The sequence below is a fragment of the Trachemys scripta genome, chromosome 1 (genome assembly GCF_013100865.1).
Source record: "Trachemys scripta elegans isolate TJP31775 chromosome 1, CAS_Tse_1.0, whole genome shotgun sequence".
Taxonomy (NCBI): domain Eukaryota; kingdom Metazoa; phylum Chordata; order Testudines; family Emydidae; genus Trachemys; species Trachemys scripta.
This window is the reverse complement of record NC_048298.1, coordinates 177,997,419-178,009,694: the sequence shown is the minus strand read 5'-3', so window position 1 is coordinate 178,009,694 and position 12,276 is coordinate 177,997,419. Positions and strand designations below refer to the sequence as shown.

At 37.4% G+C, this 12,276-nt stretch overlaps 1 protein-coding gene across 2 annotated transcripts in view; it reads right to left on the bottom strand.

Annotated features, from left to right (window-relative positions):
- Window positions 1-12,276, bottom strand: part of NCAM2 (neural cell adhesion molecule 2) — a 526,501-nt gene that overhangs the window by 106,773 nt on the left and 407,452 nt on the right. For both annotated transcript variants that reach the window (XM_034792868.1, XM_034792859.1), the window contains exon 12: window positions 5,597-5,770. In XM_034792868.1, the coding sequence (XP_034648759.1) occupies window positions 5,597-5,770 (174 nt within the window). The remainder of the gene's footprint in view (window positions 1-5,596; window positions 5,771-12,276) is intronic.

The following is a 12,276-nucleotide window of genomic DNA, read 5'->3' as shown; positions in this document are numbered from 1 at the left end:
TGGGAAGATCAGCCCCAGGCACGGAACATAGAACAATATTTGGGTAAGGGCAAACCCTACTCTATTAAAATGTGTATAGGAAAGTTTAATAAATGTGCCCAGACCTGACAGGACCTTTATTTTTAAAATCTCATGAGAAACTGTTCTCACAATAAAGGGGATGGAATTCAAGGTTCCAATTTAGGAAGGATGCACAAGGAATTGACCCTACTGGCATGTGAACTTGGGAATTTAGATATTTCAAGCCTGAGATGCATAGCCTCAAGAGCCTAAAGAAGGACTGATATTATTTTAAATGCATTCTCAAGATAGATCAGGGGTCGGCAACCTTTCAGAAGTGGTGTGCCGAGTCTTCATTTATTCACTCTAATTTAAGGTTTCGCATGCCAGTAATACATTATAACGTTTTTAGAAGATCTCTTTCTGTAAGTCTATAATATATAACTAAACTATTGTTGTATATCAAGTAAATAAGGTTTTTAAAATGTTTAAGAAGCTTCATTTAAAATTAAATTAAAACGCAGAGCCCCCTGGACTGGTGGCCAGGACCTAGGCAGCGTGAATGCCACTGAAAATCAGCTTGCATGCCGCCTTTCGCATGCATGACATAGGTAGCCTACCCCTGGGATAGATAATAAAGTTAGCAAGGCTGGCTCTAGGCACCAGCAAACTAAGCATGTGCTCGGGGCGGTACAATTTCAGGGGCAGCATTCCAGACATTTTTTTTTCCTGCGCTTCGGCAATTGTGCTTCCGGAGGTTATTTTTTTTTTTTGGCTTGGGGCAGCAAAAATCCTAGAGCCGGTACTTATAACTTGAGAACTATTTGGGAGCAATCTGTAAAATGCTACATATTTATATATTTATTTTCCCTTACAAATTGTTCCTAAAGAAAACATGGTTGAAACCTAATTATTAAGTTTTACATTTCTCTATGTGTGTGTGTCTTTCTGTCTCTGTTTAAAATTACCCTGTTGTACCATTGTAGCCCACATACTGACAAAAAAATCCTTTTGTAATAATGAAACATGGAACCAAGCATTTTTATGAAAATAAACATATTATTCCTCCTAGTTTACATTATAATGAAGCACAGCAAGAAAAGCATAGAAATTAGGAGAACATACCCTTCTTACAGACTGTGCTGTTCAGTATTGACCCACAGAATATATTAAAATGAATGAAATTTAGTTATGAATGATGATATGTTAATCTGTATTTTCTTTGGGAAAGTGTATATTTAGCAATCTATCCTATATGAACATGAATAGTATGGTTTACATGTCATAACTAGGGCAAGATAGTTGAGGTTTGATTCTCCTCTGCCTTGTACATTGTGCAGTCATTTATACTCATGCAAAGTGTGTGGGGAGGGATTGTGAAACACTACATTTGAGGGCCTGGTTCACCTTTACTTTGCACCTAATGCCATCATTTGCACCAGAGATCAAAAGAGTGTGAAACTCTACCATTCTGCTTTCATAGCATTCAATACCAAGTTTTCACAGATCTAAACGACTGTAGAAGGTGAAAGGCAATAGAAAATCATACCATGACTTTTTGACTTTTACCTTCTTATAAATAGTAAAAGTTTGCAGACATGTGGTACACACAGACAATGGCATGTGGCCGATCTGTAACTGCTAGTAGCAAATATCTCCAATTGAGTTACTACAGAGAATTCTTTCCCAGGTGTCTGGCCGGTACATCTTGCCCACATGCTCAGGGTCCAACTGATTGCCATATTTGAGGTCAGGAAGGAATCTCCCCCAGATCAGGTTGGCAGAGAGCATGGGTTTTTTTCACCTTCAGCATGGAGCACGGGCCACTTGCAAGTTTAAACTAGTATAAATGGTGGATTCACTATAACTTGAAGTCTTTAAATCATGATTTATGGACTTCAGTAACACAGCCAGAGGTTAGGCATCTATTACAAGAGTGGGTAAGTTATGATGGTCCATTCTGATCTTAAAGTCTATGGATCTATCCTCCATTGAGGAGAAGGCAAGATAGCAGGGGTAAAGGCTTAAAAGGACACTTGTTATGAATTATCTAAGCACACAGAAACAAACAGTCTCAAGATTTATTACATTTGAAGACTTTTTTCTTATTCAAAAAGTCAAAAATGGGGGAAAGTATTTTCAATAAGGGAGGGGAAAAAGCAGCAGCAGCGGTTGTAGGCTGAGGAAAGCAGGAGAAACTGCAACCGATCTCAAAGATACTTTTTTGGAAAAGTTCTAAACAACTAAAAATAGAGAATTAATATGAAAGTGCTATCCCAATATTAACTACAATGACATTGCAAATGGGATAAAAAGTAACGAAGTGGAGTTTAGAAAGACTTTGAGAAAATATGCTGAAGCAGTCCTGCAACGTTAGTGGTTGCTTGTCATAGAAGATCAAAAAGACTATTTTATGATAGTTTTGGCTTGGTGAACTTCTTTTTCTCTGTCTCTGTAATGAAGGGATAGTCAATAAAGGGATTTTTGTTTTGTGACTACAGTACATCATTAAGAACAGCCAAACAAAACTGAAATGCAATACACTTGCAATATCTGCACCATTTTACAATTAAAATAAATCAGGCACATTTTATTGCTCTGTCAGACAGTATAGTATAGGATTACCAATCTGTGTATGTTGTGGGCTGTTAAAAATGAATGTTTTCCTCCAGTGGTCTCAGAGATATTGCAGTAGTTTCTTATATTTACAATAGTTTCAAGGACTGCACTGTATCCATAAAATGTTTTACAAATCTTTATTAAAGTCTTCGGTATACTAGCAGAAACAACAATTTACTATATCATCCTGTGTTAACTATGGATACTTGATGAATTTTTTACTGGAATCAACTGCACACTCAACGCTCCCTCATATGGTCAGACATTCCATTTTTCATCTATTTACAAAGCACAGAGACTCTCTGAAGTTGAAAAATGATTCTTCAGGTTTTGGAGAGTGGGGCTCCTAACTGTTACTACTAGCAGAAGTAGTCACAAATATTATCTACTTCTGAGACATCTGAGGATAATCTGATTTTTTTTGGAGTGCAAAGTAAGAGACTCAAGGGAAGTGGAGCTGGATAGTTGAAAGGAGATAGAGTGTGACAGTAAGGGAAAGAGAGGGGAAATTGTGGAGAAATGGGAATTTTAAAAAGGAATACAGAGGAAAAAAGGGGACAGCAAGAAACAATGGGGGGCATTATGAGGTTTAGTGTCCCATATTGCCACTCATTCTGAGGGGCTGTGTACCACATTGCACCAGTTGAGTGGTACGGCTATGCAGATCCAAGGAGTTTCACAGTCTTGTTCACAGAGGTGCTGATCACAAACAGCAAGTACTTGTGGCTCACCAGGGTACTCTCAGTTTGAAGCAATCCCAGCAATCAATAAGCCTTGTTCCCCTAACTCAAAACACATGAATCAGCTATATAGTGTAATGCCAAAAAAAAAAAAATCAAACAGTGGAAAACATGGCAAAAAGACAACTCCAGGAAGTACTGATAACAGAATCGGTCGATGCAATTACTTTTTTTATGTAATCAGTTCATCTCTGTACACTCCCAACATTAAAAACAAAGAATAAAATTCAAAGAAAGTCAACTGGTGAGTTGTCTTAACATACTGTGATACACAGTTAATGCTAAGGCATTCTCTTCTTTAGCCTATCTCTCAGCTTAAATTAAGCATTTTGCTAATATCGCACCCAGATGCCAACTGTATTGTCTATGGTAACAGGGTCCAGATTACATTTCACTATATCACAATCTGCTACATAGCAATGCAACTTAATTTTTTTCATCATTGAGTGTTTAGTATGTTGTAATTCTCAGTGCAGGCTCCTAGTCTCAGTTCATTGCATCATTCTTGCTCTAAGGCAAAAGGAAAAATGGGATGGAGAGAGAAGGAAGACCATCCACACACATGCCATGCTACTGGAGGAAATGGATTCTCTTAATACATCCTGTTTTCCCTGCAAAAATTCTGAGTTCTGGAGGCTAAATATTACTGCTGTGGTAAGATGCACTATGGCCAAGACACTATCCAACTTACACAAACTGTTGATAATGTTTTTAGAATATATATCGGGGGGTGATCAAAAGATTTCACTTAGATATAATTGAAATGTTTTGTTCCAATTTCCCTTTATTATTTTAGATTATATAACATAAAACTTTGAAACAAATATAATTTCAAAATGGAAAATTGAAATGTCCAACTCTGAAATGGGCAAAATGGAACATTTCAATGACATCAGAAAACTTTTTTCCAGTTTTTTCTTTTTAACAAACTTTCATCAATATTGACATATTTCTGCGAATATGTCTACTATAGACAAATTGGCATGTTCCAACAGAAAAATATTCCATCAGAAAATTTCCAAACCAGGTCTGCGAATTGTTTCCCGCTGTCAAAATTTCATCCTTAAATCCTTAGTATCTGTTTCATTTCAAATTCAGAAAGTTTTAATTTTAAGATATTCCCATTTGAATACACATACACACACCACACACACAATGGGAACATATCTGGAAAATTGTCAAAAAGATTGTGTTCAGCTATAATAATATCATACTAAAGATTAAAACGAGATGATTTGATAGTCCTGTCCTCTTGATTTGACTGGACTATGCTTAACACAGACCATGTGCGTGAGAGTCAGAGAGATTGGACACATTTGTGTTCCCCTAATTCTGTAGACAACTGAAGTTAGTTCAGCCCCTGTGTAAATTAGGAGTCTCAGGGCTACTCTAACCTATACCAGCTGAGAACAACACCCAAAGGCAGGGCAGGGCCTGACAGGGGTTGCTGTACTGCAACACCTTCTGGCCAACACCCCTCCATCTCCTTTAGGCATTCACCTGACTCACTGATGCCAGGGGAATCCTCAGGTGACTCTATTTAGATGAGGCTTATAGATATTTTGTGTCTTCAGAGTGGTACAAAGTGGCCACAGGGTTGGCCAAGTTCTGGCCCATCTGTCCAGCATCTCAACCATTCAATATCTCAAGACATTTATTTTGGCACTAGTTATTAATATTTTATAAATATGTTTTAAAACATACGTAACAAAGATAAACAAAGATATAAAAGGTTATAGAGTAGCTCAAAATCAATAATTCATCATCAGGACTTAAATAGCATACTGTAGCCCTCTTAATATTTCTTAATTAAATGCACAGTGAAGCATATTCAAAACTCTTAATTTAACTCTTCTGTGATTTCACTTCTTTGTGATTGATCACTTTGCAAACTGTGTTCTTCATATTGCATAACTGGCATAATAAACAAATCTAAATCACTACTTTTTGAATAACTTTGAGTTTGTTTACCAGACTTCTGTAAAACCAAGAAATAATATCAATGAACTTTTAAAAGACTATAAAAGGCCAGATTCTCAGCTTGTGTAAATAGGTTTAGTTCCACTGAGGTCAATAGAACTGTCCACAGTAACTGAGGATATGGCCCAAGAAGTAATATTGATAGGTGAGACAGACTCAGTTAACAAGAATTGATATTATTACTCCTTGATAGTCTCATATATATATATATATATATATATATATATATATACACACACACTTTTTAACAGACTCACTTTGAACTCCATGGGAGCGCACTACTTTCCAAGTTTCTGAAGCAACTTCTTTCACATCCACTTGGTAATGATGAATGGGCACACCTCCATGTGAATCTGGCTTATTGAAAGAGACCTTGGCAATAGTCTGTGACAACTCTATAATTCTTACTCCATAGGGACTGGATGGCACATCTAAAAAATAACAAACATCAATTTAATTCAATTGTGGTAATCAGATAATCTACAGAAAGCAGTTGATAATCCATCTCAAACAGCCTGCTTAAAAAACATAGGTTATAAACTATTTTAATGCATATGACTTCAGGTTCTGTCTTAAACAGTTAAGTCTACACTACAGTCCAGTGATATGAAACCACAAGTAAAAGAAAAAAACTTTCTTGTATGGACAATTAAACAGCATTAAAGTGAATATAAGCATACTCCATTTCACCAAGGAAATGGTTCTCTTCTGTCTTTCTTTCATAGTACAGTCCAGCTAATTTAGAGGAAAACAAGAGTTGATTGATTTTTTTTGTTCACTATTAGGGCTTCGATTAATCACAGTTAACTAATGCAATTACTTCAAAAAATAATCATGATTAAAAAAATAATTGTGATTAATCACACTTTTAATTGCACTGTTAAAGAATACAATACCAATTGAAATGCATTAAATATTATTGGATTTTTTCTACATTTTCGAATATATTGATTTCAATTACAACACAGAATACAAAGTGTACAGTGCTCACTTTATATTATTATTTTTATTACAAGTATTTGCACTGTAAAAATTATAAACAAAAGAAATAGTATTTTTAAATTCACCTCATACAAGTACTGTGATGCAATCTCTTTATCGTGAAAGTGCAACTTACAAATGTAGTTTTTTTGTTACATAACTGCACTCAAAAACAAAAACTTCAGAGCCTAAAAGTCCACTCAGTCCTACTTTTTGTTCAGCCAATTGCTAAGACAAACAAGACATAATGCTGCCCGCTTCTTATTTACAATGTCACCTGAAGGTGAGAACGGGCATTTTCATGGCATTTGTAGCCGGCATTGCAAGGTATTTACGTGCCAGATATGCTAAACATTCATATGACCCTTTATGCTTCGGCCACCATTCCAGAGGACATGCTTCCATGCTGATGACACTCGTTAAAAAAAAAAAAGTTAATTAAATTTGAGACTGAACTCCTTGGGGAAGAATTGTATGCCTCCTGCTCTGTTTTACCTGCATTCTGCCATATAGTTCATATTATAGCAATCTTGGATGATGACCCAGCACATGTTGTTCGTTTTAAGAACACTTTCACTACAGATTTGCCAAACAATGTGAGATTTCTAAAGATAGCTACAGCACTCAACCTAAGGTTTAAGAAACTGAAGTGCCTTCCAAAATCTGAGAGACACGAGGTGTGGCGCAAGCTTTCAGAAGTCTTAAAAGAGCACACTCCAATGTGGAAACTACAGAACCGAACCACCAAAAAAGAAAATCAACCTTCTGCTGGTGGCATCTGACTCAGACGATGAAAATCAATATGCGTTGGTCCACACTGCTTTAGATCATTATCAAGCAGAACCCATCATCGGCATGGACGCATGTCCTCTGGAATGGTGGTTGAAGCATGAAGGAACATATGAATCTTTAGCTCATCTGGCACATAAATATCTTGCGATGCCAGCTACTACAACAGTGCCAGCCAAATGCCTGTTCTCACTTTCGGGTGACGTTGTAAATAAGAAGCAGCCAGGCAGCATTATCTCCTGCAAAAGTAAACAAACTTGTTTGTCTGAGCGATTGGCTGAACAAGAAGTAGGACTGAGTGGACTTGTAGGCTCCAAAGTTTTACATTATTTTATTTTTGAGTGCGGTTAGTTTTTGTACATAATTCTACATTTGTAAGTTAAAAGTTCATGATAAAGAGATTGCATTACATTATTTGCATTAGGTGAATTGAAAAAATATTATTTCTTTTGTTTTTACTATGCAAATATTTATAATCCAAAATAATAATATAAAGTAAGCACTGTACACTTTGTATTCTGTATGGTAACTGAAATCAATATATTTGAAAATGTAGAAAACATCCAAAAATATTTAAATAAATAGTATTCTATTATTCTTTAACAGTGTGATTAATCACATGATTAATGATGATTAATTTTTTTGATTGCTTGACAGCCCTATTTACTATATAACTATATAACTTTACTATGTAAAGGAGAATAGCAGCCTTTAAATCCAACTTAAATCAGCTGTGCCTTCTACCTAAATGAAGAATTCAGATTCTGTATTTCTATAAAAAGATTAATTGTCATAATAAATAAAATATTAAAGAAACATATAAAAATGTTCATACAAAACTATTTAGCCATTTTTATAAAATTCTGCAGTGCAGTCAAACATATACACATTTCTTTTTGCTGGATTGGACTCCAAAGTATTGTTAAGGATCTTTATGAAAGGTTTCTGTTCTATTTTAAGGATTAATTTGCAGTCTAACTTGGAGATGAAATATTTTCTCTGTAATCAAAAACTAGTGCACAGTTTTCAAAGCAGAAAAAAAATAAAAATATTAAACATAGGTGTTTCTTTTGAGATTCTATGACATTAAATAAAAGTGAGAAATGTATTTCAGAGTGTCTACATTTTCAGAAGCAGAAACTTGGCTTTATACAACATGGCTCAACTAACTAAAGAGTATTTCTTTTTGTAAACTCTCCTGGTCCTGTAGGTTTTTCACGTGGTTCAGCAGATGAGTACTGTGCATGGGCATTTTATATACATGGTAGTGTATGACAAGTACTGGCAAACATTTTTTGTTGTATATGCAGAAGACAAAAAATTCAAATGTGATTAGAGAGTCTCTTTTTATATATTTGAAACTGGCCTCTATGCAATTTGCTTCCTACTTGCATATTTGACATTCTACTATTCATTATCTTACAATATAAGAAGAAATTATTCCTCTGTTTCAGAGTGGTATGTCAGAGACATGTACAAAGATGTGCAGATTTCTGAAGATAACTAAAACTTATCCATGTACTAAACTATTCACATAAAATGAAGTCTTTATCTACGAATGATCAAACCATCTGGGATGAAGTAAGAATCAATCTGAACTTTTGTCAGTACTTAATACAATTTTCAGTTCATTTTGACACAAGATTCAAAAAACTGTTTAAAGACACATCCATCTTCCTAACTCTCATTGAAAATGGGGAGATGGAGGAGACCATAAGTGACTACTGTACCTCTGTGGAGACAAAGGATGAAGGTACTAGCTTGGGACATGGGTACAATTCCATGCTCCACCACTTTCCTGTCAGACCTTGGGCATATTACTTAGATCAGTGGTTTGTTTACCTGCCACGTCTGCAGGTTCGGCCGATCGCGGCTCCCACCGGCCACGGTTCGCCGCTCCAGGCCAATGGGGGCTGCGAGAAGCGTCGCGGGCCGAGGGATGTGCTCGCCGCGGCTTCCCGCAGGCCCCATTGGCCTGGAGCAGCGAACCGCGGCCAGTGGGAGCCACGATCAGCCAAACCTGCGGACGCGGCAGGTAAACAAACCGGCCTGGGCTTCCAGGGGCTTTCCCTGAACAAGCGTCGGACCAGTTTTGAGAACCACTGGTTTAGGTTATGTCTACACTAGTGAGCTTAGAGTGGCACAGCTGTACCGATGCAGCTGCACCACTATAAGATCACTCATGTAGCCGATCTATGCCAATGTCATAGAGCTCTCCAGATGACATCATAAAACCACCTCAATGAGCAGCGGTAGCTATGTCAGCAGGAGATGCTCTCCTGCTGACATAGTGATGTGGACGCTACCACTTATGGTATGTGTTTAGAATCATAGAATATTAGGGTTGGGAGAGACCACAGAAAGTCATCTAGTCCAATCCCCTGCTCAAAGCAGGACCAACACCAACTAAATCATCCCAGCCAGGGCTTTATCAAGCCGGCCCTTGAAAACCTCTAAGGAAGGAGATTCCACCACCTCCCAAGTAACCCATTCCAGTGCTTCACACCCTCCTAGTGAAATAGTGTTTCCTAATATCCAACCTAGACCTCCTCCACTGCAACTTGAGACCATTGCTTTTTGTTCTGTCATTTGCCACCACTGAGAACAGCCTAGCTCTTTGGAACCCCCCTTCAGGTAGTTGAAGGCTGCTATCAAATCCCCCCTCATTCTTCTCTTCTGCAGACTAAATAACTCCAATTCCCTCAGCCTCTCCTCGTAAGTCATGTTTTTCACGCCCTTCAGCGACATTAGTTTTTCTGGCATAAGTGGTAGTGTAGATATGGCCTTAGTCTCTCTTTGCCTCAGTACCCCATCTGTAAAACAGTGGGAAAAGCACTTCCCTACCTCACAGAGGTGCTGTGAAATACAATAAAAAGTTTGTGAGGCGCTCAGGTATTATCATGATAGGGGCCATATACATTTGTAAAATAGGTACCTTCCCTTCCCTTTATCCTTTTGTTGGCTGTAGGAAACCCATAATTCCACTCTCCAACAGGCGTTCCTGCATTCCTCTCCTCCAAACTCTGTTAGCCATGCTGTTTTTCCTCTTAAAGAGACTGTTAACCAATAGAGCCTGCTGCTAATTCCCAAAACTATCCAGTGGGTTCCTCTGTCCTATTCTTTTAGTTTTGTATATGATTCATTATGATAAACATGGAATATGGGAGGATTTTTTTTCCTAGCAAAATATTTTGCATGATAGCTAACAACGTGCCAATTTTTTTAAAGGAGAACTACTTAAGAAAATGTGAAACACACTCAAACACTTACTCATAATGCACATTAAAAGCACATCCTTCAAAGAATGCCATCCATGCATTTCAAAGAGTAGCAAAGTTATATTCCATTACAGAATATGGAAGTATAAAGGAGTGCAATACACTTTAGATAAAAAAAAAGTGAGTCACTCAAAGAAAGTAGAACAGGAGACTGTTACTGGACACCACCAAGAAAACCAGAGTATTATTTTTCTTTAAATAATACACATTAAAATATCTAGTATCTTCTTCAGAATGGGTAAATATAGCATTTTTTCCCAGTGGAGAGCAAAAAAAAAAAAAAAAAAGAGCGCATTAGCAGACTAATGAACTGAGTCCAGTTTTGCAGTTAGTTAACAAATATGAACTCAATCCTGAAAAACACTGAGCATTCTGGCCCTGATCTACCTACACATTTATATGCATATTAACTTTAAGCATGTGAGTAGTCTTCCAATGGGACAACTCACTTGGGGTCTGATCCTACAGCACTTAAATCAGTAGGAGTTTTGCCATGAATTTCTATGAAAGAAGAATCAAGCCATTGTTCAACGTTCAGAATGTGTTTATTAACTGCTTTGTAGGATTGGGTAACAGTACTCAACACATTGCAGGATCAATCTTTGGTGAGAGGGTCTCTCTTTCTCTCTCAAAAAATAGTGAGGGTTGTAACTATCAACAGCAATGTTAAACTCCACAATCCATCTCAGTAAAGAGCCTGACTCAGAAATCTCATTTATTTCAGCAGGATTCCTCAGAGGATAAGGAACAACTCACCATGAATAAATGCGGCCAAATCTGGCTCTAACAGTTTTATTGAATCTTCGTGCAAAAATAGAATGGGGAGTCAGGTATAGGTATTTAGATAGTGACATTCCATTTTTTTCTTTCTTTTCCTATAGCTTCATTCTCCCCTCACTAGTTTTTCCCTAGTAAAACTCCATTTACTTTAATAAATACACTCTGAATGATCAAAAACATCGAATGGTACAAATTCAAGTGGAATGAAGAGATCTGTTTTCCAACTAAACAGTCCTGCTCTCTCTCTCAAACTGTTTCCCAACACACTCTAAGGTGGTATGGACAACTACTTTAAATGCCTACCAACTTCCCTGCAAGAAAGATCTTCAACCTTGACCCAATAGAAGCAGATTTGAAAAGACAACCCTCGCTCCCTCTCTAAATACTGTTAAATGTTTTGCTGAATATCAGTGTCCTGTTTGGTTTTGCATAATGACAAGAATTTGGCAAGACAAGTCTGAAATTCACTGGCAGAGCTGTATGAGGTAGCCTAACTTGTAAGTTTCCTATGTGCACTATTCACTGCTGTAGCTACTGCCATGTTCCTCGTGTCAGGGACAGATTAAAGTATAGGCACAATAAGCCTATCTATGGAGCTGCAGCTCCTGGAGTCATGTGATAAGATCAGACTTTCAGATGCCTTTTTTTTTTAAATAAAAATTAGCCCTCATGGATACAAAGAAAAGACTGAAAACATGAAATGAATATAACTCAATCTGCAAACAGACTGAACCAACAGCTCCAAGAGGGGTGAACTGACCCATTCATCTGAATTGTGAACCCTGCTGCTACACCAAGAGAACTAGGAGGTCTTGTGTAGGAGTCAAGTATCAGAGGGATAGCCGCGTTAGTCACATGCAACCGATGAAGTGGGTATTCACCCACGAAGGCTTATGCTCCAATACATCTGTTAGTCTACAAGGTGCCACAGGACTCTTTGTCGCTTTGTGTTGGAGTGTGGCTGGGGAGCCCCACGCGGTTTTTTCCTGGATTGCCTTAATTCAGTCCAGCATCATGCTGATAAGCACCAAATTCATACTGATCTTTCTTACAAAATCCTTATGTTTGTCTCTTCCCATCACAAACTTCACATAAACCATGTTTGTTTT